This window comes from Crocuta crocuta, unplaced genomic scaffold (genome assembly GCF_008692635.1).
Source record: "Crocuta crocuta isolate KB4526 unplaced genomic scaffold, BGI_CrCroc_1.0 scaffold53, whole genome shotgun sequence".
In the NCBI taxonomy this organism is placed as follows: domain Eukaryota; kingdom Metazoa; phylum Chordata; class Mammalia; order Carnivora; family Hyaenidae; genus Crocuta; species Crocuta crocuta.
The window spans coordinates 238,134-264,374 of NW_027529432.1; the positions used below are offsets into that span (position 1 = coordinate 238,134).

The following is a 26,241-nucleotide window of genomic DNA, read 5'->3' on the forward strand; positions in this document are numbered from 1 at the left end:
CCCCCGACAATAGAACTAAGGTAGCGATTTCACTTACTAAGTTCTGGCTCATCCCCAATGTATCAGACACTGAAGCTCTCAATGTCAAATTTCTTCATGGTGCAGCCTGGCTTAATTTCCCGCTATACTGACCACAGTACTGTATTTTTGGGTTTTAGAAGGAACCTCAGCGGTCACCCGGTTTAACCGCCTTCCTGCCATCTGGCAGAGCTTTTCTACAGCAGAAATCTCTCCCCTGACCACTCACGACAGGCCCCACCTCCACTGGGTCTATGTGACAACACAACCTGGATACCACTGACAGCCCAGCGCTCCAAACTCACACCCCAAAGGTTAGGTCTTTCATTACCCGTATGTTCTTAGCATCTGTTTTCCTCCGTCTATTTTATTCCTTACTCCCCGACACTCGGGAGCTGATGCCCTCCCTGCCCCTGGCCTCCCCCCAAAGTTCCAAGGCTTACCTGCTTGTTGTGGTGCATGATGCCCAAGGTGGGGAACACCCAGGTACTGGCTGGGGGCACTATGTCGCTATCGGCAAAGCTCACCCACTGCACCACCTGGGCTGCAGCCTCAGGAGTACTTCCCCGCAGCTCCTCATTGCTCACTGCAGAGGCAGAGCACAAAGGTCAGAACTTTGGGGTCCTGCCAACACCAACCAAGGTCCCTGAAAATTCCTCTCCAGCTCACCCTTATCCTCCCCTACCTCTTTCATTCCAGATCTTCCCATCCCCACACCCACTGCAAATTACCATAGTAGGCAATGGCATTGCTCTCGAACACACAGAATCCATCGTCCCCCTCAAATGCTGGAACCTGGACAAAACGGTCAAAGGAGAAGTAACGTTAAAAAGATAGTAATAATAACGCGTAAAATACACAGTAATTTTTCACTAGCCAATCCCAGGAACTGAAGTTGTTTTGGATAAAAGTTCTTCTAGAAGGCTGATGACCCTTACTAACCAACTATCGGTACACGCTATTGGTACAGTCTGGAACTCCGGAACCAAAAATACTTAAGTTAGCTGGTATCCCATACAATCTGAACCCATATGGAAAACCCAAAAGATTTAGATATTATCAAACGTTTACGTAAAATCCCTCAAATAGGCAAAAGGCCAGAAACCAAATGTCCTAGCTCTGTCCGTATTCTTGAAAGTGGGGTGGTACTCCCCACACTGCATTTATCTTTGCTGTTTAGCATGGTTATTTATGGATGTCTACGAGCCGTCGGTCAGCTCATGGCAGACACCTGATACACTTGCACTAAAAACAGTCAAAACTCATTCTCTCTCCCACAAAGAAACCTGTGAATTTTACAGCAGGTCACGGAGCAGCCTCTGCATTATTTCTAAATACGTGCAAACACACAATCTCAAAATAAGAGAACTTGTAAGTCAATGAAATGTTAAAAAAAAAAAAAGTTATAATATGGAAAGCGCCCTTTTAAAGATGGAGATTGTCTTCAGGCCTCCTTGGATTCTCAGGACCTGAGACCGAGACCCCCTCTCCACTGTCCTACTCACCTTGCCGGCAGGAAATTTACGAAGAAATTCAGGGGTGCGGTTGGTTTGGCCAAAGTGGAAGTGGGGTGGTGCGGAGAGCACGCGGACCTGAGCCCCGCTGTACTGAGCAGCAATGAGAGCCTTGAAGGCCCTCCAGTTTTCAGGATATGTGTACAGGGTCTGTGGGAGAAAGAGGGGTGGGGGATAGGAGGTCAGGGCAGAGAGAGGTGAAGGATATTAACAAGTAGAAGAGTCCCAGTCCTAATGTCACCTCCAGGAATAAATTCCCTGAGTTTTTTCCAACCCATTCAATTCCCTCTGTTACCCACTCTGGTGAACCCAATTCTCTAGCATCGGTCATGTGTAATCAGAGTCCTCTGAAATATCGGGGACAGAACCACACACTGACTGCTAAATAAAGCTTGTTGACAGGCTTGACCTTCCCTAAGGACAACTCTAGAAGCATTCTCATCCCCTCAAATACATCTTCCAGAAACCCAGAACTACTAGCTCCCGCAGACTCCACCTGCCGACACACAAACACACGCACACACACTCCTCTCCCTGGTTTCATTCATTGATGGCTGGCGAGGACTTGCCTGCTGCACTGCGAGCCGCTCACCCCTTTAAAGCATTATCCCTGCTTCTCACACACCCCTGTCCATTTCCACGTTCCCTTCAGAACAGCCAGGCGAGACCGAATGGCATCTTCTCCTCCCAAAACAGCCCGGTGAACCCTAACGCCCGTTCCTTCTTGTCACGCATACCGTCCCCCCGGTCCTGTCCCGCAGTGAGTTCCTTGGCAGGAGCTTCTCCTTCTCTTAACCTGGTCGGCACGGGCCAGCTGGCCCGACTCCACCGCCCGGAGATTCCTCTCATTCCCCAGCCTCCCCTGTGACGAACCCTTGGCCGTGGACAGCCGTACGTACCCACAAAGACTCTAGTCTTTACCCAGTCCCCGCTGCTGCCCCCACAAAACGGTCGCAAAAGTTGTCAACCCGCCCGGATATCCCGTCTCGAGGCGGCAGCGAACCCGAACCCTTTTCTCAGGGCCCTGAGGACCAGGACCCGACCTCTCTTTTCTCCACTACCCCAGACCCTTCCACCTCTTTGGCCTCCGAGAGCCCCAGCCTCAGTTCCCCTCCAGGGTCTGGAAGCCTTGCTCTCCAGCAGTACGATCTCTAGACCCCGCATCAGTTCCCCACGCGGCCCCAGAACTCCTCTGACGCCGGAGGGCCCCACTCGAGCAGAGGATGGCGTCGGATACGGCAAGCTGGATAGCCAGAGCCGGCAAACTTACCCCAGCCGCCATGGTGATTCCGCAGAGAAAGGGGGTGGGGCTCTCGGCGCTGCCGCAAAGTAAGCCGTCCGGGAGAGGAGGGGGGGAAGGGGAGAGCCGTGGAGAAACAGCAGCCGCAAAGCGAAGACGGCATAGAAGGCATACGCACGACAGTTCGGTATCCTGCGGCAGCTGAATCGGGAAAAGAGAGGGGTGGGGCCTGCTGGTCTGAGCAGAAGAGCTTGCGCCTGCGCGGTGGGACTCTCGACTGGCCCCGCCCCTCAGGCATGGCCAATCCGAGGCCCGACGTGGAGGTGGAAGGCGCGGAGGGAAAACTGTGAGAATGGGCCGGGCTCCAGGGCCTCTCCTGGGCGGCGACGTGGCACAGCTGCCCGGGCCGCGCCGCGCGGGGGGTCCCAGAGCCGTTTCCCTCCATCTCGGGAACACTGTGCCAAGTCCCTAACATCAAGGTTGTGGGACACTCACTGGAGCGGAAATAACTCCCGCGCGGATAATCCCATGTGTTCCCACTCAGGTTTTCTAGAGGATGAGTATCCAACGGGAGCCCAGGTCACAAACCCTCTGCAGAAGTGAGGTTTCCTCCCATTAAGCCACCCTATGGCCCCGGGATGCAGTCCCTGCAAGAACGGCTCTGGTGCTGGGCCTGCAGCAGGGGAGGGCCGACACAGCCGATCCCTTGCGCCCAGTACGTACGGGCAGTTCACTCACGATGGGTAACCCTGAACCCGTTTCACGCCGTCACCATATAAATCTGGGCAGCAAGGTAAACCTGGAGGCAAACCTGGTTCTCCTCACAGCTACTGCCCAAGCCACCCACCCAGCACCCCAGTTTCAGGAACCCTGCTGGCTGGGCTCCAGGAGCAGGAACACGCCCTCCCAGGCACTCGCTGCGAGTTGTGACGGCTGGTGTGATGGAACAGGCGGACAGAGTTTTCGGGTGGCCAAAGGCACCTCTGAGAGGAGGCAGTAAGGTCTGGGGAGGGCAAGTACTGGGTGGAAGGCGGAGTACTACCGGGTGGAAATTAGAGGACACTGTAGTGTTTATTAAGTAGCAGCTTTATTGCCCCTTCGGGTCCCTGTCTTCACTTGAGGAGGTTTCGAAGTGCTTGAGGGAGGAAAACCTGTAAGAAATGATGGAGGTCAGGGAACAGGCCTTGAGAATCCTGGAGCGGGGTCACAGTGAGAGTCTGGTCAGCCTGGGAGGCGACCGCCACAAAGGTCAGGAGTGGCCCAGCCGCCGGCCTCTGTGCAGCATTGCTGGGCCCTCTCAGCTCCTGGGTCACCTGAGCCTCCACCGCCAGCCACTCTGCCGCACCGGCACCGCCTCCGTCTCGATCCTTGGTTTGCTGCTGCAGGCGCCGCCGGGCACGCCGCCGGCCCTGCCACACTCGGTGCCACAAGGCACAGCGCCAGCTCGCTGAGAGGGACTCCCCCTTCCCTGCCTCACTCCGAGCCCCTTCTCCTGCTGCCTCAGGTCCTTTGGGCCCCTGCTCTGCCAGCGCCACGTGGCCTGCCCGCCCCTCCTCTCCAGGGGCTAGGTGCTTCCCCGTCACATGGGGTGGCTCCCCGGGCCGCCCAGGGCTCCCCACGGCCCAGTCCTGCACCGTCTCTCCAACCTCTATGACCATTTCCTCCACCCCGTCTTCGCTGGGGTCTCCCGTACATCCCTGCTGCTCCTCCCGCCCCTCGTCCCAGCTGTTTTCCTGTCCGTCTCGCTTCAGTCTTTTGCTTGTCCCTCCCTGGGGAGACTCCTCGGGTCCACCTCCCTCCGACCGCAGTCTCTTGGTTCCCTGTTCTATATGGCATCCCAGTGCTTCCCTTAACACCTGGGCCAGGGCCGCGGTGAGCCGGCTGAAGGGAGCAGGGGGTAAGGGGATGGGCGTTGCGGACAGCAGGGAGCTAGGGGAGCTGGGCTGCAGAAGGGGGAGCAGCCCCCAGTCCCGACCCCGCGAGGAGCGGCGCTGGTACTGCAGGCTCCGGCAGTAATTGGCTGCCGCTCGGCAACAGTTCTGCAGCCTCCCGGCCACCCGGCTGGTCACGTTGGCTGCCACATTGTGACTCAGGTCAAAGGGGTCCTGGAGATTCACGGGGCCAAGGCGCAGACCCTCCCAGCGATTAGAGGGCAGGCCCTCTGCCACAGGCAGTGCCTGACCCTCCCGCAGGGACAGCAGTGAGCCACGAAGATCCCAGCAAGAGACGCAGGAGAAGAACTGGGCTAGCAGAGAACCTGGAGAAGGAGGAAGACCAGGCAGAGGGGGTTACTTAGGGGCCAGAACGGAGCCAGGCCGGCACTAGAGGAATTCCCGGAGGACTTCCTGTTCCCTTCCAAGGAGCTCAGAAGAGGGTCAGACCAGGCTCCTCCGGTCTCTCTAGATAAAAGGTCCAGCCTCTCTCCCCGGCCCCCAGCAACATTGTTGCCCAGACGCTGCTCCTTCCCCTCGCTGGCTACCAGTGTGACCTTGAGCAGGCCCCTCAACTGCTCCAACGCACAACGCACGGTTTCTTCATCCGTAAAGTGGCAGTCACAATACTAGCTTTCCCACGAGGTGGCACGAGAACCGTGCCTGGCAAACAGGACCTGAGCTATGTTATCTACGGCTGTGACTAACATCATTTATTAATCCTTTACCGGGCTCCCCAAACTCACTGAGGGGCTCCTTATTGGTGCTGGGCTCCAGTCGTGTGGCATCCCTGGGGAAACTACAGTCCCAGCCATCAACGTGCACCTGTTCGCCCTCACCTGTGAAAGTGTAAAAGGGGAGGGTGAGCCTGGAAGCAGGAAGATTTGGGGAGCCGAGCAGAGACCTCATTCCTGGGGTAGGTTGGCACATCTAAACGGGATAGAGAACAACTGCCGCTAACAAGATGCAGAGGGTGAAGCCAGGCTGCTGTACCTGCTTTCTGGGTGAGCTGGGATACAGTGGGCAACACAGGAGGGTCCCTGGTCTGAAGGAAATAGATCACGAGCAAGGTCAGGGCGTAGTTACTGAGAAGGGGGCCACTCCCTGGGTAAATGATAATTCCAGTTAGATTCAGGATGCCATCTAACACCCTCCCTGGTTCCTGCACCTGCCGCCCCTTCCCTCCCTTTGCCCCAACACCAGCCCCGCCCCAAGTCTCCTGCTTCCCCCTCACCTGACAGCCCTCGGCCCTGAGCCCAGCAGCGGAGGGTATAAACGAGGGGCCGTACTCGCCCATCCAGCTCAGAGCAGAGACTCAGGAAGCGAGAGTTATGCAGGGCCAGCCTGGAACAAAGACCGGGGTGTCAGTGCTTGGGGACACTCGGAACTTTTCATCCCCCTCCCCCAATTCTCATTCCAGGCTTGCAGAACGGGGGCCACTGGAAGAAGGCCAAAAGAGGGTTTCCCAAGTGTTTGCGGACATAGCGGTCATGCAAACCAGTAGACAGAAGTCATCAATGTGTTTGAGGAAAACACTACATCCCATATGCCCCTCCTGGACAGGCCATTCCACAAGACTGCTCAAACAAAGCCTTTCATATGGAAAGAAACAAAGACAAGAAGGGAGGGAGAAAAAGAGGCAAGGAAAGAGAGAAAGATAAAGAAAGTGGGGGAGAGGGAGGAAAGGGAGAAACCTATTTGCATCTAACTTAGCATTTCCCAACTTACTCCACCCTGACTCTTTCCTAAATCCCCTAAGAACAGTATCCCAAGGAACACACTTTACGTTCATGAAAATGGATGCCAGACAGGTGACAAGTGGCAGAAAGAGGGATGGGACCAAACAAGGATAACCTGGACGCTCAGCAAGGCAGGAGCTTCCCGCACAGGGGCTCCCTCCTCACCACCCCAGCGCTCCAGGCTGCCCTTTCCAAACCGCCCCACCCCCACAACAAAAGTACCGGTTACTGAGGGAGACATCACCGTGGAGACCTGAAGGCCGATGGCAAAACTTGACCACAGGGCGCCGGGCAGAGGGCACAGTTTGGACTCGATACACTCCAGGGACACAGCCCCGAAGAATGGATCCCACCAACTCCAGCATGGCCACCCCGTCCCTTTTCTCCCCCTCTTTCAGGGCCTCTGCTAGTTCCAGGGCCTTCCCCAGGTCCCCCTCTCCCCGGTCCTCCTGCAGTGGGGAGGCTGGAGGCAGGGACTGGGGAGATGCAAGGGTCTCAGAGGCCAAAGCAGAGTCCGGAGTCTGGGGTGCCAGTGAAGAGGAGGGGGTTTCAAAGTCCAGGGCTTCCGAGTCTTGGGGAGAAGGAGGCTGTGAGTCTGATGGAGAAGCCGGGGTACAGGCCAGGGCTTGAGGATCCAGTGGGGATGCAAGGGCCGAATCCAAAGACGGAGACTCTGGAGCCTTTGGGGCTGGCTGTGGATAGAAATGATCTGAGTGAACAGTCACCTCTCTTGCCGTTCCCCACGTGGGCAACACTCCCCAAGATCTATTACTGCTGACATGCTGGCCCCATTGCAAGGGCTTTATATATATTAACTCCACTCATCCTCACAATCCCGCTCTGAAATTAAAAATAACCTGGGTGCCTGGGTGGCTTAGTCAGTTAAGTGTCTGACTCTTGATTTTGGCTCAAGTCACAATCCCACAGTTCATGAGATCAAGCCCCGCATCGGGCTCGGTGCTGAGGGTGCAGAGCCTGCTTGGGATTCTCTCCCTCCCTCTCTCTCTGCCCTCCTCTGCTCGTACATTCTCTCTCTCTCAAAAAAAAACAAACTTAAAAATAAATCAACTTAATTACATTAAAAATAATCTTTTGGGGCATCTGGGTGGCTCAGTCGGTTAAGCGTCCAACTTCAGCTCAGGTCATGATCTCACTGCTGATGGGTTCAAGCCATAGGACTTGGAATAGGACTATTCCGGGCATCACATATGCAACCTGCTCTCAAATGATTCTGAAAACACAAAGTGTGTGTGCATGTGTGCGTGCGTAGGGAGAAAGAAAAGAAGAATGATGAATTTATTTTTAAAAATGCCCTTTATGTGGGGTATCTGGATGGCTCAGTGGGTTAAACGTCCAACTTCGGCTCAGTACATCATCTCATGGTCTGTGGGTTCAAGCCCTATGTCGGGTTCTGTGCTCATAGCTCGGAGCCTGGAGCCTGCTTCGGATTCTGTCTCTCTCTCTCTCTCTCTCTCTCTCTCTCTCTCTGCCCCTCCACCGCCTCTGCTCTCTCTCTCACAAACGAATAAATAGACTTTAAAAAAGCTAGTTTAAAATAACCCTTTTTGTGAAGTAGGGAGTAGATGAAAACTCTGTACTTTCTGCTCAGTTTTCCTGTAAACCTAAAACTGCTCTAAAAAACAAAGCCTTTTACAAAAATACTAACAACCTTTCCTATTCCAAAAGCAGGAACTATATATTATAAAATATAGACAAGCAAAGACATAACCCCCAAATCACTCTATTGTACGCTTTTTTATATATTTTTTTCCCAAAATGAGGCATTATATACACCGCTTTGAAATCTGAGTCCCATTATAAATGCCACGTATCCCTCTGTCAATTCACATTCACTCTTATCTAATACCCATCCACATTCACATTCTCTGATGACAATACCCTTTTAGGTAGTTTCTATTATCCCCATTTTACAGGTGAGGAACTAAGCCTGAGAGAGATGACCGTCCCCACTGACTCTTCCTAGCTGCCTTCCTGCTCACTCACCTGGGACTCTTCCAAGTCACCCAAATCCAGGAAGAGGTCAAGATCACAGCCATGGACATCAAAACTGTTTATGGAAGACCCAAAAGGGTGGACCACACAGCCTGGGCACCACGCAGAAAATAAAAGTGGGGCGACATTAGAGAAGAGCATGGGGTGGAAGAGCGCTGGGGCACAAAGAGGGAAGAGCAGCCGGATAAATGGCTTTAGCTGCGGGGGAGCCGGGGACGCGGACTCGGCAGATGGAAGGACAGGGAGACACGGAAAGGGAGCGGACTCACCGGGGAAGAACTCTGTGAAGACCTCCTGCATCAGGGCCACGACGAGGCTCCGAAGCTGCCGCTCGGTCTCAGACAACTCCATCAGCCCCACGAGCTTCACCATTTGTGCCCCGACGTCTGGGGCCTCGGCTAGTGCTTTGGCCAGCTGGTGACTGTCAGCGGCCACCCCTTTGGGGGATCTGGAGGCAGGGCTCTGGAACTCTTTCTGCTCCCGTGGCCGGACCCGCAGGCGATGTCCTCCCAGGCTGTGCTGGGGCTGTGCCAAGACAGCTTCCCGGGTCTCTAGGTCCCCCATCTCCACGATAGCAAAAACTCCCTGGCAGATCACAAGAGGGGCACTGATCACGGTTTTGGAACCAAGAATCCAAACACATGGTTTGACAGTGGGTGAAATTCTTTGAAAATGGGACCACCCTCTAAATTGGGAATATTTGCTTAATGTTTCTGAACAGGGAACATACTTAGATAAACAATTCTTGGGGTGCCTGGGTGGTCTAGTCGGTTAAGTGTCCAACTACCACTCAGGTCATGATCTCACGGTTTCATGGGTTTGAGCCCCAAGCTGGGCTCAGCACTCACAGTGCAGAGCCTGCTTGGGATTCTCGGTCTCCCTCTCTTTCTGCTCCTCCCCCACTCACACTATCTCTGTCTCTCTCTAAATAAATAAATAAACTTTAAGAAAAAGACGAAGGGAATGGAATGGACACTCCAGAAATTAAATCCATACCTTGATGGTCAACTGATTGCTAACACAGTTGTCAAAACTATTCAATGAGGAAAGATTAGTCTTCTTGACACAGGGTGCTGGGACAACTGGACAGCCAAATGCAAAAGAATGATGTTGGACCCCCTACCTCACACCGCATCCACAAATTAAAATTAATGGAGTGGGGCGCCTGGGTGGCCCAGTCAGTTAAGCGTCCCACATCGGGCTCTGTGCTGACAGCTAGCTCAGAGCCTGGAGCCTGCTTCAGATTCTGTGTCTCCCTCTCTCTCTGATCCTCCCCTGCTCACGCTGTCTCTCTCTCTCTCTCAGAAATAAATAAAACATTAAAAAAATTTTTTTAATNGGGAGAAACCTATTTGCATCTAACTTAGCATTTCCCAACTTACTCCACCCTGACTCTTTCCTAAATCCCCTAAGAACAGTATCCCAAGGAACACACTTTACGTTCATGAAAATGGATGCCAGACAGGTGACAAGTGGCAGAAAGAGGGATGGGACCAAACAAGGATAACCTGGACGCTCAGCAAGGCAGGAGCTTCCCGCACAGGGGCTCCCTCCTCACCACCCCAGCGCTCCAGGCTGCCCTTTCCAAACCGCCCCACCCCCACAACAAAAGTACCGGTTACTGAGGGAGACATCACCGTGGAGACCTGAAGGCCGATGGCAAAACTTGACCACAGGGCGCCGGGCAGAGGGCACAGTTTGGACTCGATACACTCCAGGGACACAGCCCCGAAGAATGGATCCCACCAACTCCAGCATGGCCACCCCGTCCCTTTTCTCCCCCTCTTTCAGGGCCTCTGCTAGTTCCAGGGCCTTCCCCAGGTCCCCCTCTCCCCGGTCCTCCTGCAGTGGGGAGGCTGGAGGCAGGGACTGGGGAGATGCAAGGGTCTCAGAGGCCAAAGCAGAGTCCGGAGTCTGGGGTGCCAGTGAAGAGGAGGGGGTTTCAAAGTCCAGGGCTTCCGAGTCTTGGGGAGAAGGAGGCTGTGAGTCTGATGGAGAAGCCGGGGTACAGGCCAGGGCTTGAGGATCCAGTGGGGATGCAAGGGCCGAATCCAAAGACGGAGACTCTGGAGCCTTTGGGGCTGGCTGTGGATAGAAATGATCTGAGTGAACAGTCACCTCTCTTGCCGTTCCCCACGTGGGCAACACTCCCCAAGATCTATTACTGCTGACATGCTGGCCCCATTGCAAGGGCTTTATATATATTAACTCCACTCATCCTCACAATCCCGCTCTGAAATTAAAAATAACCTGGGTGCCTGGGTGGCTTAGTCAGTTAAGTGTCTGACTCTTGATTTTGGCTCAAGTCACAATCCCACAGTTCATGAGATCAAGCCCCGCATCGGGCTCGGTGCTGAGGGTGCAGAGCCTGCTTGGGATTCTCTCCCTCCCTCTCTCTCTGCCCTCCTCTGCTCGTACATTCTCTCTCTCTCAAAAAAAAACAAACTTAAAAATAAATCAACTTAATTACATTAAAAATAATCTTTTGGGGCATCTGGGTGGCTCAGTCGGTTAAGCGTCCAACTTCAGCTCAGGTCATGATCTCACTGCTGATGGGTTCAAGCCATAGGACTTGGAATAGGACTATTCCGGGCATCACATATGCAACCTGCTCTCAAATGATTCTGAAAACACAAAGTGTGTGTGCATGTGTGCGTGCGTAGGGAGAAAGAAAAGAAGAATGATGAATTTATTTTTAAAAATGCCCTTTATGTGGGGTATCTGGATGGCTCAGTGGGTTAAACGTCCAACTTCGGCTCAGTACATCATCTCATGGTCTGTGGGTTCAAGCCCTATGTCGGGTTCTGTGCTCATAGCTCGGAGCCTGGAGCCTGCTTCGGATTCTGTCTCTCTCTCTCTCTCTCTCTCTCTCTCTCTCTCTGCCCCTCCACCGCCTCTGCTCTCTCTCTCAAAAACGAATAAATAGACTTTAAAAAAGCTAGTTTAAAATAACCCTTTTTGTGAAGTAGGGAGTAGATGAAAACTCTGTACTTTCTGCTCAGTTTTCCTGTAAACCTAAAACTGCTCTAAAAAACAAAGCCTTTTACAAAAATACTAACAACCTTTCCTATTCCAAAAGCAGGAACTATATATTATAAAATATAGACAAGCAAAGACATAACCCCCAAATCACTCTATTGTACGCTTTTTTATATATTTTTTTCCCAAAATGAGGCATTATATACACCGCTTTGAAATCTGAGTCCCATTATAAATGCCACGTATCCCTCTGTCAATTCACATTCACTCTTATCTAATACCCATCCACATTCACATTCTCTGATGACAATACCCTTTTAGGTAGTTTCTATTATCCCCATTTTACAGGTGAGGAACTAAGCCTGAGAGAGATGACCGTCCCCACTGACTCTTCCTAGCTGCCTTCCTGCTCACTCACCTGGGACTCTTCCAAGTCACCCAAATCCAGGAAGAGGTCAAGATCACAGCCATGGACATCAAAACTGTTTATGGAAGACCCAAAAGGGTGGACCACACAGCCTGGGCACCACGCAGAAAATAAAAGTGGGGCGACATTAGAGAAGAGCATGGGGTGGAAGAGCGCTGGGGCACAAAGAGGGAAGAGCAGCCGGATAAATGGCTTTAGCTGCGGGGGAGCCGGGGACGCGGACTCGGCAGATGGAAGGACAGGGAGACACGGAAAGGGAGCGGACTCACCGGGGAAGAACTCTGTGAAGACCTCCTGCATCAGGGCCACGACGAGGCTCCGAAGCTGCCGCTCGGTCTCAGACAACTCCATCAGCCCCACGAGCTTCACCATTTGTGCCCCGACGTCTGGGGCCTCGGCTAGTGCTTTGGCCAGCTGGTGACTGTCAGCGGCCACCCCTTTGGGGGATCTGGAGGCAGGGCTCTGGAACTCTTTCTGCTCCCGTGGCCGGACCCGCAGGCGATGTCCTCCCAGGCTGTGCTGGGGCTGTGCCAAGACAGCTTCCCGGGTCTCTAGGTCCCCCATCTCCACGATAGCAAAAACTCCCTGGCAGATCACAAGAGGGGCACTGATCACGGTTTTGGAACCAAGAATCCAAACACATGGTTTGACAGTGGGTGAAATTCTTTGAAAATGGGACCACCCTCTAAATTGGGAATATTTGCTTAATGTTTCTGAACAGGGAACATACTTAGATAAACAATTCTTGGGGTGCCTGGGTGGTCTAGTCGGTTAAGTGTCCAACTACCACTCAGGTCATGATCTCACGGTTTCATGGGTTTGAGCCCCAAGCTGGGCTCAGCACTCACAGTGCAGAGCCTGCTTGGGATTCTCGGTCTCCCTCTCTTTCTGCTCCTCCCCCACTCACACTATCTCTGTCTCTCTCTAAATAAATAAATAAACTTTAAGAAAAAGACGAAGGGAATGGAATGGACACTCCAGAAATTAAATCCATACCTTGATGGTCAACTGATTGCTAACACAGTTGTCAAAACTATTCAATGAGGAAAGATTAGTCTTCTTGACACAGGGTGCTGGGACAACTGGACAGCCAAATGCAAAAGAATGATGTTGGACCCCCTACCTCACACCGCATCCACAAATTAAAATTAATGGAGTGGGGCGCCTGGGTGGCCCAGTCAGTTAAGCGTCCCACATCGGGCTCTGTGCTGACAGCTAGCTCAGAGCCTGGAGCCTGCTTCAGATTCTGTGTCTCCCTCTCTCTCTGATCCTCCCCTGCTCACGCTGTCTCTCTCTCTCTCTCAGAAATAAATAAAACATTAAAAAAATTTTTTTAATAAAAAAAAGATTAATTAATTAATTAATTAATTAATGGAGCAGTGGGACAGGGGGAACAGCCTCACCAGCACACAGGCCTGAATCACAGACGAGGGGTGATATAAACATTCCAGAAGGATGGGTGTAGAGCCTTGTAAATATACTAACACCAGTAAATTGTATACTTTAAAAGTGTCAATTTTATCACTCATCTCACTTCCACCCTATGCCAAACACAGCAAGAAAACAGTGAAACAAGCAGAAAGACAGCCACTTGGGCCGGCCCAGGCCCATCTTCCAACTCCGAGGAGTCACATGACTCACAAGTTCAACACCAAGTTTGGAACCAAAGCCCCAGCTAGGAATTAGGTGTCTCCTTCCCTGGCCTTGTCTTTGCACACATATTTTTGTCAAGAACCCCACTGAAGGCATCATGGAGGACAGATTCAGAAGGCTGTGTCCTGGCCGTTTTTCTCTTCTCAATACAGTCACCCCCAGCAGGTGCTACCACTTGCTGAAACCTTATTATAAACCAAGCAGTTCATGGGGCGCCTGGGTGACTCAGTCGGTTGGGCATCCGACTTCAGCTCAGGTCATGATCTCACGGTTTGTGGGTTTGAGCCCTGCGTCAGGATCTGTGCTGACAGCTAGCTCAGAGCCTGGAGCCTGTTTCAGATTCTGTGTGTCTCTCTCTCTCAGAAGTAAATAAAACATTAAAAAAAAAAAGAAGAAGAAGAAGACTGACTGAATAATTAAATGGACAGTAAGTCCCCTGACAACTCTGGTGAACTGATAAAATCCAAGCAGGGGCCGGCGGGGGGAGGCTCACAGAGCTGGACTGGCCCAAGTACTGTGCTGTCCACCGCCGACAAGCCCACCAAGGATAAGGCACCGGGTGAAACAGGGCTGCTGGTTTCTCTCTTATTTCTTTTTGTGTGTGGCACACCTGACTCATTCTTTACCCCAAGCGCCATTCCCTCTACCTTGTCCTTGTCCATGACGACACTGGCCACAGGTCCGAATGCCCCGAAGTACTCAGAAAGCTGTGCAGAATCCACATCCCGGGGAAAGCCGCTGACAAACACACTTCGAAGACTCTGGGCCTTTCGGGAAGCTCGTAGTTCTACCAAGTGCCGGTGCTTCCGGCCTCCCAAATGGGCATCTAGGCTGGGCCCTGCAAAGATAAACATGAAACAAAAACAACCAAATCACTCTTCCGTGGACCTATCCCCCGACTTTACTGAAATACATACTTAAATTCTACTAATCCTTCCGAGCCATAGAAAGTGTGATCTTTGAATAAACAAAGTCCTGGCTCTGTTCACCTTTCTTTCTTGTCCATTTGTCTACATAATACATTCTCTCTAAGTGGTTCCCCCAGAGAACTGGCTACCACTTAAACCGTCTCTAAGTGCTAGAGTAACACCTGCAAATTATAAAGAAATTAACAGGAAACTTATCCAGGTCATATACAGAAGAACTAAATAAAACAGGATCCTAGACTATTCCCTCATGAATCATCCCTAGGTATGGTATAGAGATTGCAAGTGCAAGATCTGAAGTCACTCTGCCCAAGTTTAATTCTCAGCTCCGGCAAGCTGTGTGAGATCTTGGGCAAGTTACTTAACCTCTCTGTGCATCTACGAAATGAAGGTATTAACAGTACCACATAGGTATTATGCATATAGAGTTCCTGTCAGAGTCTGGTACATGTTAAACATGGGGAAAGTTTAGCTATTATTTTTTTATTATCATTAAATTTGGGGTCAGCTGCTTATCGTCATCAATGTATATGTGGAGCCAGGGAAGATGACCCTGGATTTCTGGCTTGCCCTACGGGACAAACAGAGGTACTGCCATTCACAAAGAACAAGAATGGAAGATCCTGTTTAAGGAAGATCACGATTCCAGTTAAGGGAAGATCACGATTCCAGACTTCAAAAGTGGAATCTGAGGTTTCATTGAGCCCGAAGGCGCTTTCATACAAGAATCCCGTCTTACTTTGCGGAACCCACTTTCTAGTCAGGCAAGCCATGCTACTTCACCCATCTCTGCCTTGGCGTAGCTCCTCTGTAGGGCTTCCCTGAGTTAAGTGCTACTTCCTCTGTGATCCCACAGCTGTCTAAACGTATCCATAGAGCACTGGAATTGCCTCCATCTCTAGATGGTGAGCTCCTTCATCTCTGAATCCCCTCCCCTCCCCCCGCCCGAGAGCCCAGCCAAGTAACAGGCACAAAGGGGGTGTCCAAGAGACGCCGGTCGTAGAGGGAATACGATCATGAAACTTTGGATGTAGAGATTTCGGATACTGGGAAGGAGGGGGGGGCTTTCCCCACTCTCCAATCCCTTCGTAAAGGCGGAGTGAAAAGGATGGGGGGGGTGGTGATTGACCCTACCAACCGACTTGACAAAAACTCGGACCCAAAGACGAAAGCTCACAACCACCCCCTCACAAGCCACCGCTTACGGTTGGCTGTAGTAACGTGGCAGAGGCAGCAGCGGAAACCGCCACGAGGCAGCGACTGGACATCCGAATCCACTGCCGCCATCGCGACTCTCCAGTACGGACAACACACAACCACTCCCGCCGCCACCGGAACTCACGCCTACAAATCGCAGCCCGCTTGGAAGCAACTTCCGCCAGTCCACTAGGAAATGACGTAGCAGGGCCAATCGCGCAAGTACACTCCTCCGGAAACTGAGTCCCTAAGCCTAGGGTTCCGTTTCCACCCTGCTTTAAGTCTCCACCCTCTTCAAGAAAAGCCGCCCATCTTTGATACTTATCTGCATGCGGCAAGCCGATTGGTGTGCTCTGAGCCACTTAAGCGTTGATTGGCCCAAGGCGTCATGAATATTCATACAGCGGCCACAAAAGCCGGCGCTGGCGGCGGTTTAAAGCCTGCGTGCCCTGGACTTTCTGACCCGTCGCAGAATGTGGTGTTTGTACGTTATTTCAAGGGGGCGGTTAGAGACCCGCGGCGCTGCATCCCCTACCCCTTATTTACCTGGCGAATAAAGGCGGAGGATGAGGAAACTTCACGAAGCTCAAGGCTGTCCCTGAACTCCCAAGTTCCTTAGAGCTGTTACTCTTTCCTCCTGCCCTCTGTCCTCCCCCAAAAAGTGGGCGTTCTGGGACCACTTCCTCGTCCTGGTTGGGGAGCTCTAGCCCCGCGGGCGCCTTCTGGACTCCACTCAGCCGCAGCCAGATCGCTGCGGTCGGGGTGAGTCAGGCTTTCCTTCCGCAGTTGTGGGCTGCGTGAAGTGTACTCACGAGGCGCCGCAGCCACCGGCCCATCTCAAGGCAGGCGATGGAACCTACCATGTGGCAGATGAGCGGAGACACTGGAGACAGAAAATGCTGCTTTCCCCAGACTGGTAGAGTGGTCAGTTCTGCCCGATACCGCTGAGGTGTACGCTCAAAACGGGGAGAGTAAAGGATATGGGGAGGCCCTAGGGACAGAGCGTATGACATGGAGAGGACTGTCAGATGGGCTAAGCAGCTCCTCCTGTGGCTGTCGGCCCACAACCTTGGACTGTGCAAAGCGCCCTGGACCTGAAACAGACATCTCAAGATCTGAAACCTTAAGCGAAGTCCCAGCTGCTGAATGTGTTCCCCTCTCTCTAAAGTGTGGAAGGAACACACAGAACAGGCTTAATTAACCTCTTGTTCACTCTCCGAAGGCGCTCCTCTGTTGCGCCCTGCTCCGGCTTGTTCCCCAAACCCAAAAATGCAGGAGACAGCACTAGAGTGGACCCCAGCACGCAGGCGGCTACTGAGGCTGGTCTTGAGATTCCTTGAAATGCCAACTTGTGCAAATAAACCACACATCTCGGTAGGATTCTGCAGCACCGGCCCCTCTCCCCGCCCAAGGTAGGCTACATCCTGCCCTGGCTTCCAGCAACTCCCAGAATTTCCTGAGAGGTAAGGGTCGGGAAACAGAAGCAGCACCTTCTCGCCTCCCTTCCTGTGGAAGGCACCAACCAGAGAGTTGGTGGATTGCAACTGTTTTGAATGAGTCTGCTTAAGTTCCAGCACCATGGGGAGCTGGGGAGCTGGGGAGCAGTTCGCCTCCCTGGAGAAAGCTAGCGGGACCCGGCTGTCTGTCTATGCCGCCTATCTCGGAAAGCTGCTCCCAGGGCAAGCCCCATCTTTCCTGTCCCTTTGTCCTTTATTCCCCCAACTAAAGATACACACATGCTCCCCCCCTCCCCCCATGGCAGAGAACAGCTGAGCCGGGAGAAGCTGAAGAAAACAGCTTTTTATTTGTTACTATAAGAACCAATTACAGAATCCGAGGTTAAAAAAACGGACAAAAGATCTTTATTTCTGAGAATTGGCGTACAAAAGGCAGAGGGGACAAGGAGAGGGAAGGAAAAGAGAGAGCATGGGCTGGGGTTGATGCCAGCTTAGGGGCCTCAAACTCCAATTAGGAAAAGTCCGGACACCGGACAAGAAGAGAAACCCCCATTAGAAAAAAAGAAGATATAGACATGGCAGTCATGGCAGTGCACGCCCCCCTCCCCCAACCAGGTACCACCACCTCCTATCAAATTTACTCTTCCCCTCCCCCGTCCCCTTTCACAAAGGGAGGCAAAATTTTTAAAAAATTAAAAAACCCTCCCCCCCGAAACTGTCCAAGACAACTGTGGGTCCTACCCCCCAAAACAGGCTAGGTTCCCACAATGGACCAAGTTCCTGCAGTGTGCCCGCCACCACCAGGCGTGGAAGGGGACAAGCCTCCAAGTGGTAACACCAGAGGGCGCCCCGAACCCTCTGAGGACACACACTCACTTGCTCCCTCCCTCCCTCACTTCTCATTCCCTTTGATACTAGAGGGAAGGGAGGTTGGGTGCCCTGGGCACCCACCCTCTAGCTTTCAGCCCACCTCCCTCCCTCCCTGCAGGTGCTCAATCCTCCAGGACAATGGGCTCGTTGGTGCTGGCAGGATGTGACGGTGCAGAGAGTGGGACCGGGGGCCGCACTGCAATCAGTGGTGGCTTCACCTTCAGGGGCAAGTTGGGCCGCCGGGCAGCTCGCCGCATCTCCAGGTGGGTCAGAGCCTTTCGCAGGGCCCTGGCCAGGAAAATAAGAGCGGAATGAAGAAGGCTGGGACCCTTGAGGTAAACCACCCCTCCCCCGCCCGCCCCATTCCATGCCACAGTTCTGCCTTTTGGCCCATTCTGTCCTGGCATCCCCATGCTGTACCCAGTCTTCCTGGAGCTGGCCTTGCTCAGAACGCCCATTATCCTTACTCACCAATCTGGGTTGTCAACCTCTCAGCCCCTCCTACGATGGGCTCCCTACCTCGTATCCTTTGTGGCCACAAACACCACAGGATTGGGGGCATCCGCCGGGTTTAGTTTCTGACGCTTGGCTGCTGGCTGTGAGCTTGAGCGAATCCCTGAGGCCAGAGGCCTTCCATTGGCAGAGAAGGGGACCGCTGGCCCTGCCATCTGGAGTTGGGGGAGAGGGGAGCAGGCAGCACAGTGAGAGAGGGCTCACAGATCCCTAACAGAAATACAAGCCCGCCCAGTCAGCCCGGCCCACTCCAGCCATCAACTCACAGTCTCATAGGCCCGTTTCACCATAATGCCCCCCAGCCCCCGGTTCTGGGTCAGCTGGTTTCTGTTGATTGGTGTCTTGGTACCCCGAGGTGTTTTTGGTTTCAGAGGTGCCTGGGCCACTGCCAAGAAAAAAAAAAAAAAATCAGAAAAGGGTTGGAGAACTTTCACGTTTTCTCTTCTCTATGTAGTTTCCGGGGGCATCCCCAAAAGCGGCCGGGCAATTCCCATGGGAGTGTGACCTCAGCTCACTATGGTAATATGGGACAGCTTACAAAGACCATCATTAGCCTCCAAGAGTACAGTGTGTCAGACTAAATCTCTTCGGACTCTGATAGTAAAAAGATGACTGTGACCCTGTCCCCTAACTGGTTCCCCATCCCATCCCCACAGTCTGGTTCCCCATCCCATACCCAAATCTTTGACAATAGTTGCCAGGGGCAGCCGCACCAGAGGGTGAATCTTCAATGGAGTCTTTGCAGCCTTAGGAAGCCGAATGGAGCCTGGAGAGCAAAGAGGAAAAGCTTCTGAAGGGGCTTCGCTATCCAGGCCTCTCCTATGGCCAGGAGCCACATCTAATCTCCTACCACACTGCTGTGGCCTGCTGTCCCTGTTGTCATTAAACCTGCAGAGAACACCGGTCTCTACCTTCCGGCCAGAGCACCCCGGCCTGCCACTAGCCCCACCGCCCCTGCCCTTACACTCTGCCTTGATGGCATTGGCATTGATAGGGGCATAGGGTCGTCGGGCAGCCCTCCTCGGCTGTAACAGGTCCCTGCACATGCGTCTGGCAAGACGGGTCAGCTTTGTGGTCTGAAGCAGGAATGTTTGCCTGTTCTTAGCCAGCAGCTTGGCCCGGTTGGCGCTGGTCGTATAGGGGGAGAGACTTTGGGCTTCTGGTCGAGACAAATGACCCCTCGAGTGTGGCTCCTGGAAGACAGAGAGAGGAAAAAGGGAGCACGTGGGTGGGCACGGAGGCTCCCTTCTTTCCTTCATTCTCTTCCCAAAGCCGTTTATTCCTGCCGGATCTCGACTGCGTCCCAACCGCCCTGTCTCCCCAACCACCACCTCCCCACCAAGCTCACGTCAACATGCTTACCGCCCTCCCCTGCCCGCTCCCCGTCCGTCCTTACTGTTGTGCCCCGAGCAGCCCCCTCAAGCTGGGTCGGCGTCTTCAGTCCCCCATACTTCTTCCAGTAGATCCAACAGGAAGCACAGAGGCGGCACTGCATGTTAGGTGGGCCCCAGGCGTACCACTGTGCAGACTGTGTGGCTGCAGGAGCATGGAGAGAAGGGGGAGTGTGGGACAGACACGCCACCTGAGCCCCTTAGGTCTCCTCGGGCCAGAGAAGACCCCACCCCCCGCCTCCCAGGGTCCCTGACCCTCCCTGGAACTCACTGTGGCAGCTCTCGCAAGTCAGGCCCTTCTGGAATCCAGCCCCGTTCATGCCAGGTTTCGAGCCCACGGAGATGATCTGGTTAGGATTTGGCTTAGTACTAATGGGAACAGTGTGGGGAGGAACCGGGAGCCGGTCAAGAAAGAGAGTCCATGTCCACCTCATCCCTATCATTTGACCCTCTGCCCTTGACTCTCCTGCCCACCGCCAATCACTGAGAAGAGCACTGAGCGGGGGCGGGGGGAAGAACACATGCCGGCCTCCCCTGCCTACCACACTTACTAGGTGGGGATATAGACTTGTTTTAGTTTGCTGTCTGCTTCAGCAGCTTTCAATCTTTTCTGCAAGAAGGGAAAACAGAAAGAGAAGGCTCAGGGCACCTCCACAGGACCATGTCATTAACTTTAAAGGTAGGGGTGAGCAGGAGGCCCCCGGCCCAGCCTTCCCAGCCCAGCCCGTACCTGCTGAATGTAGCGGTCTGTGGTTTTCCACATGTAATAAAACTGGACTATGCTGGCGAGTGACTTCCAAGGCAGCTAAGGAGGCAGAGGGAAGACAGCTGAGCTGGCGCCTGGCCCCAGGTCCTCGTTCCCTCACCCGCCATCTCTTCCACCTCTCATCCCAGCCCCGTCCACTCACAAAATCCTGGCGAATATCATTGAAATCCTTGCCATACTTCTCCAGAGCCTCCTCAAACAGCATGGCCTCCGAGGCCGACCACTCCTCCATCTCGTCCCGACATAGCACTGGGCCCCCCTGGGGCACCAGGGTCGACATGGCTTTGGCCAAGTCGTAGCCATTCCTCTGCAACGTATCCATCGCGTGAAACTGCAGGGAAGGTGGGAAGCAACGGAGATGGCCTGAGACCCTCCACGCCGGGCTCTCGGGGACCCTTCCTCTGTCCCCAGGCGCTGCGGGTCCCCACAGAGCCCAGCCCGCCCGACCGCCCAGCAGCCTCTGCTCACCAGCGTGATATCTCGGGAGGCAGCAGCCGCACTCATGTGCAGGCTTGGCTGCCGAATGGAGCTGCTGCAATCTAGGGCTCTGGCGAAGGTCCCCACAGCCCTAAGGGAGACATTGAGAAGTCAAGAGGGAGAGAAGGAAGCAGGAGCGGCCCGAGGAACTCAAGCCGGAGGAGGAAAACCACACAGGCCACAACAACCAGTCAAGTCCACCTCTGAGAGTCGGTGCAGAGCGTGCCCACCTCCCCCAGCCCGTCTCGCCCATCCACCCACCCCTCACCGGGCCACCACGAGAAACTGATCGATCTGCCGGTCCGTGAGAGGGTTGTCTGGGTCCCAGACCTTCATCTCCATCTTCTGCTGGTTCCGATTATCAGATTCTCCTGGGGAGCAGGGCGGTGGCAACATCAGGGAGGATAGAAGGGGAACAGGGGCCTTGACGCAACGGCACCTCCCCCTCCCCCTCGCCTCCTGCCTGGATTCTAGCGGCCACTTCAGCTTTCAGCCTTTTCTTCCTCCCGGTGCCCACTGGCCCCTTTCCGGTGCCCAAGGTGATGGCACAGAGCCCTGAAGGCCATGGGGCCCTAGGACTCCAGGGCACACCGCTCACGGGGACGAGGACGTTACAGGACTCAGTGGCCACTCGCTCTCGTCCTGTTGCTTACCCTCTGCCAGGCGATCTGGGATCTCAGCTTGGTATTTGCACCCAACTCGGATCTCCCCCTGATCAGCTAGAAGTGTCTTCTGCACGGGGTCGAACACCAGTGAGTAAAAGAAGCAGTCCTGGAGACGGGGGACAAAAAATCTAAGCGGGCGGCACTCCTCAGAGGCAGGGGCGGAGGGCAACATCCAGGGTTCCCATGACCGGCCGTCTGTGGACCTGACCCTCATTCCAGCCGTACTCTTCTCTTGCCTTCTGGCGCACCCCCACCCCCTCCTTCTCCCCACACCTCTTTCTCACCTCCTTTTCCAAGTATTGGCTCAAGATGTCGGTCTCGTTCAAGAGGGTCACACTGCACTTCCCCCTAGGGAAGAGAGGTCCAAAACCCTGGGTGAGCTCCTGGTTCCCTCTGCCTGCACAGCACCCCCAATATGCCACCCCCCTTCCTCTCCATCTTCTAAAGAAGTGCTCGCAGGCCACGGTGGCCCTGATCGTCCCATACCTTATGTGGGTGGCTGGTAACGATTCAAACTGCCGAGAAAGGAAAAGCTCCCGGTGCTTCAGTTGGTGTCGCTGCTGCTCTGACACCCCCGGCTGCTTTGACTCCTCCTCAAACTCCCCTGGGAGAGGAAGGAGGAAGAAGTCAAGTCGGAAACAAATTCAGAAAGAAGCCGCCTTGAAACTCTAACCGGGGGAAAACGCTTCCTATCCCGGCTGGTTTCTTCGCGCTCCCCAGGCATCTGCCTTTTATACCCTCAGCCCACCAGCTTGCCTGCTTGGCCCTCTCCCCCACTGCGGTCCTCCTGGCTCCCCATCGCCAGTGCCTGGGGAACAGCTGCTGAGAGTACAAAGAACGCCAGAGAAACCCATCCTAATCCCAGGAACCGATGCTCAGACGCCACTCAGAAAGCACGACTCTGCCCACACTAGGCCCAGCAGGAATATCACACTCGCCTCTCCTGCTAAACCAGCCGGAGGTCCAGAAACCCAATATGGTAAAAAACTGTCACATAAGGTGGTGGTTACTAGTCCTTCCTTTCAGATTTCAGGAGATCCTTTGCTCCAGAGCATCAGGCAACGCTCGCAATCCTTCACCGTCCACTTGGCTACTCAGTTCGTGGGGCTTCCAAGGACAATACCTCCCAAGCCAGTGCCAACACCTTCCTTCCCAGGAGCTGTGACTTGCCCCGAACCCTTGGTGAAAAGGGTTAACCTGGCTGGGTGCCAACCAAAGCGGGAGGGGGCAGGAGAGCCACAGGCCCAGGCTCATTGGTGCATTGTTCCCAACCTCAGGGAGAAGGGGGGTGGGGGTGCAGCGGGCTCCACCCCTCTGCCTGTGTGCTCCGGAAACCCTGTGCTGAAACCCTGTGTGAAGGCAAGGGGGGACCACACCCCCCACCCCTTCTGATTGGACAAGGCCAAGGTCAGCCCCTGCCAGATGGGCCTGGAAACCCCAGAGGGCCAGAGAACTTGGTAGGCCTAGCTCCTAGTTAACCCCTTCATGCTCAAAGCAGCTTGAAATAAGGAAAATAATTTAAGAAGGAAGAACAAGAGGAAGAGGAAAAACAGCCAAAGCAGGAAAGGAAAAAACAACTAAGGAAGAGAGGAGCTGTATTTTTTAAAAGAAGATGAAATCATAAAGGAAGGGAAGGCAAAAGGGAAAAACGTAAAATGGAGTGGAGACCAACTGAAGAAGAGGTGAGAAAGCGGAAAAAGGGCAAAATAACTTCCCGAGCTTCCTCTTCGGCCCCTTCAGTGTGTTCTCCCCACCTCACCACCTCGTGATCACACACTGAGGCTCCTTCCCAGTTATTCAGGCTTCTAAGTAGAATCTCTTCCTCTTCACCTTGACCTTTATGCTCACCAGCCATTGTCCCAATGTACCCAAAACGGCCCCTCAGGGTCCTGCTTCTCTACTCCTCCTCCCCTATTTACATTCTATCATTTCCTTCACACCTATCATCCGGATGGACACACACACACACACACACACACAGCCAGGTCCTGCCTCTCCTTATCATTGTCTCTCCACCCTGCATCCAACCCCAACGTGTAGAAACAGGCCTCCTGTGGACCAGGCATTTCCCACCCCCGAACTCACAGCCCGCTTTGGGCATGCTACTGGGGAAACACCTGCAGAGACATGCCCAGACCTCAGATCATGGGAAAGGGGGAGACAGGGAGGGTGGGGGTGGGGTGGGGGTACAAAGACACTCACTGGCATTGCTATCAGCCAGGCTGTTGAGGCTACTAGAAATGTCCCTTCGCCGGAAAAGGCACACCACCTTTGCCTCCACGTTGCCATTTGCTGTCTAAGGGTGAGGGAGAAAACGGCAGTTAAAATTGGTCGTTTTAAAGTGGAAACACACAGGGGAACCTGCGTGGCTCAGTCAGTAAAACGTCCGACTTCAGCTCAGGTCATGATCTCACGGTTTGTGGGTTCAAGCCCCGCGTAGGGTTCTGTGCTGAACGCTTGCTCAGAGCCTGGAGCCTGCTTCAGACTCTGTGTCTCTCCTTCTCTCTCTGCCCCTCCCCCGCTCACACTTCCTCATTTTGTCTCTCTCAAAAAAAAAAAAGTAAAAAATAAAAATAAAAAAATAAAGTGGAAACACACAAAGAAGCAGCAACGGTGAAGTAGTTTCCAAAGGGTGAAAATAGAAGGACCCAAGAAATTAATGATTCTTTTTTTTAAGAGAGAGCAGCATGAGGTGGGGAGGGGAGAAAGAGAGAAACAGAGAGACAGTATCAAGCAGGCTCCACACTCAGCATGGGGCCCAACTCGGGGCTCCAACCCATAACCCTGAGCCAAAATCGAATCGGACCGTCAACCCACTGAGCCACCCAGGTACCCAAGAAATTATAAATAAAAAGTCTGACATTGANTAGCCCCCAAGAGAAAGAATAGGAAAGTTCCCACCTGGCTCTCAAAAGCCTTTCCTGAATACACCGAATGAATGAATGAATGAATGAATGAATGAATGAATGAATATGAATGGGCACTAAGGATAGGGCTAGTTTCCTCTGGATCTCTCTCTTCCACCTGAAGTTAGCGACCTCAAAAGAAAAAGATCCTCGTGGAAGGAGGGAGGTCCCGGAAGGGACAGGGGTGGGACTCTGCTCCACTCACCTTGTTGAGCTCCTCAATCCGTCTAACCAGGTAAGGATTGCTGGATGAATTCTCAAAATAGACGTAATCTGTAGGAGAGGGTGGGGAAGCACCCGGAAGATCAGAGGAGATGGGAAAGCCAGAGCCCCAGGGTAGGAGAGAAAGGAGGCGGGAGAGGACCAAAAGAATAAGGGTCCAGGTAGAGAGAACGCTGAAATGTGGAAGTAGAGAGACTACGGAAAAATAAGGGATTTCCCCCCCCGCCACCACCCCTGACCACCTAGTTCAAATATCCGATCTTTCGCTCAAAAGTGAGCCTTAACGAAGAGACAAGAAGTAGGGGGTCCCCCTGCAGTTCCCACAATTCAGCGATGTAGTTGCACCCCGGTATCGGCCAAGCGAGCAATTGTTCGCTCTAGCGCAGGGCCCTCGCCTTTCCGAACCCAGGCGCACAATAACGCCCCGGTGAGAGGAAACCTCCCGGCGGCTCCCGCTCAGGTGGCAGAGCTGTCGCCTCGGCCCTCCGCGCCCCCTGCCTGCCCTGTCAGATCCTTCCGCACCACTTTCCCAGGCCCCACTCCCCGACCCGGGGCCCCAGACACAGCCTCGAGAGTGCCGTCGGGGCAGCCCGCAGGCTCTCAGCNGCCGTCGCGGTTCATCCCGGCCCGCGCTGTCGCCGCCGCAGCTACCGCCTCACGCCCGGGACGCCGAGGCCAGCGCCGGTCCGCTCGGCCTCTTCCGGAACAAGCTCGGCTCCCGCCGGACCGGAGCCAGGCTCTGGCTCCCCCCCTCCCCCGCGGAGCCCCACCAGACGTTGGGATCTGCCGGCCGCCGGGAAGGCTTGCCCTGCCCGCCTTGGGTTTCGCCTCCTTCCGGAACACCTTCGGCCGATCCGGAGAACAAGGCCCGGCGCTCGGCTCGGGTCGGAGAGCGAGACCCCAGAGATCGGCTACTTCCGGAAGAGGTTCGGCTCCCTCCGGCCAACCGCGGCCCGGCGCTCGGTTATTTCCGTTGCAGCTCGGCCCCTCCTCCGAGGGCGGGAGAGGTGCTGGGCTTAACTCTCTCCTCGCCGGAGCCCCTTAACTCCGCCTGCGGCCGCGAAAGACTCGCGCGCCTTTGCGCTGCGCCTGGTTATTTGCAAGCGGCTTTGCCTGTTATTTGCATGAGTGGCCTACGCTCCCCTACTGCATCCACACTCCTCTTTGCCTTCGTCGCCACCCCCACAGGGCCCCGGAGGCGCCCAGCCGCGCCCCACAAAAGGACCGGGAGGCGACTTTGCTTTTGGTTTATTGCCCCTCAGCAGGCGGCGGGAGTCAGGGCCCAGGCTGGGGCTGCCCGGCTCAGCCAGCGGGTCTCTACAGTGTGTGCGGGGGTG

At 54.1% G+C, this 26,241-nt stretch overlaps 3 protein-coding genes across 4 annotated transcripts in view; all 3 read right to left on the reverse strand.

Moving 5' to 3' along the window:
* Positions 1-2,908, reverse strand: part of EEF1G (eukaryotic translation elongation factor 1 gamma) — a 10,705-nt gene extending 7,797 nt beyond the window's left edge. The window contains exons 1-4 of the mRNA XM_077759639.1: positions 2,803-2,908; positions 1,524-1,682; positions 750-813; positions 462-604 (exon numbers count right to left, since the gene is read on the reverse strand). Coding sequence (XP_077615765.1) covers positions 462-604; positions 750-813; positions 1,524-1,682; positions 2,803-2,814 — 378 coding nt within the window. The 5' untranslated portion in view covers positions 2,815-2,908. The remainder of the gene's footprint in view (positions 1-461; positions 605-749; positions 814-1,523; positions 1,683-2,802) is intronic.
* A 932-nt stretch (positions 2,909-3,840) lies between these two features.
* Positions 3,841-15,772, reverse strand: TUT1 (terminal uridylyl transferase 1, U6 snRNA-specific). Of its 2 annotated transcripts, XM_077759641.1 has the most exons (9): positions 15,646-15,772; positions 14,162-14,352; positions 12,131-12,446; positions 11,853-11,953; positions 10,071-10,540; positions 5,938-6,047; positions 5,697-5,807; positions 5,450-5,542; positions 3,841-5,029 (listed from the first exon to the last, which is right to left on the reverse strand). In XM_077759641.1, exons 1-9 carry the CDS (start codon positions 15,725-15,727, stop codon positions 3,885-3,887), a joined length of 2,619 nt encoding a protein of 872 aa, XP_077615767.1. In that variant the 5' UTR covers positions 15,728-15,772; the 3' UTR covers positions 3,841-3,884. The 2 variants fall into 2 exon arrangements, with proteins under 2 accessions (XP_077615767.1, XP_077615766.1); XM_077759640.1 differs by lacking the exons at positions 10,071-10,540; positions 11,853-11,953; positions 12,131-12,446; positions 14,162-14,352; positions 15,646-15,772 and adding exons at positions 6,665-7,134; positions 8,447-8,547; positions 8,725-9,036.
* A 1,650-nt stretch (positions 15,773-17,422) lies between these two features.
* MTA2 (metastasis associated 1 family member 2) lies at positions 17,423-26,056 on the reverse strand. The gene is made up of 18 exons (XM_077759574.1): positions 26,052-26,056; positions 24,888-25,146; positions 23,979-24,072; positions 22,263-22,380; positions 22,061-22,124; positions 21,765-21,882; positions 21,380-21,482; positions 21,103-21,202; positions 20,777-20,965; positions 20,599-20,673; positions 20,420-20,478; positions 20,140-20,237; positions 19,874-20,013; positions 19,442-19,670; positions 19,154-19,243; positions 18,744-18,862; positions 18,484-18,632; positions 17,423-18,252 (listed from the first exon to the last, which is right to left on the reverse strand). Exons 1-18 carry the CDS (start codon positions 26,054-26,056, stop codon positions 18,087-18,089), a joined length of 2,175 nt encoding a protein of 724 aa, XP_077615700.1. The 3' UTR covers positions 17,423-18,086.
* Positions 26,057-26,241: the final 185 nt, after the last annotated feature.

Coding starts and splice junctions, on each gene's coding strand:
- TUT1 (XM_077759641.1), bottom strand. CDS start 15,727: ATGGCGGCAGTGGATTCGGATGTCCAGTCGCTGCCTCGTGGCGGTTTC. Junction 10,541..11,852: donor GTGACTTGGAAGAGTCCCAG/GTGAGTGAGCAG, acceptor TTCTATCCACAG/CCAGCCCCAAAGGCTCCAGA. Junction 6,048..10,070: donor GATGTCTCCCTCAGTAACCG/GTACTTTTGTTG, acceptor TCTTTGTTCCAG/GCTGGCCCTGCATAACTCTC.
- MTA2 (XM_077759574.1), bottom strand. Junction 20,238..20,419: donor CAAGTCTATATCCCCACCTA/GTAAGTGTGGTA, acceptor TGTTCCCATTAG/TACTAAGCCAAATCCTAACC. Junction 19,671..19,873: donor GGGCTGCTCGGGGCACAACA/GTAAGGACGGAC, acceptor TCTGTCTTCCAG/GAGCCACACTCGAGGGGTCA.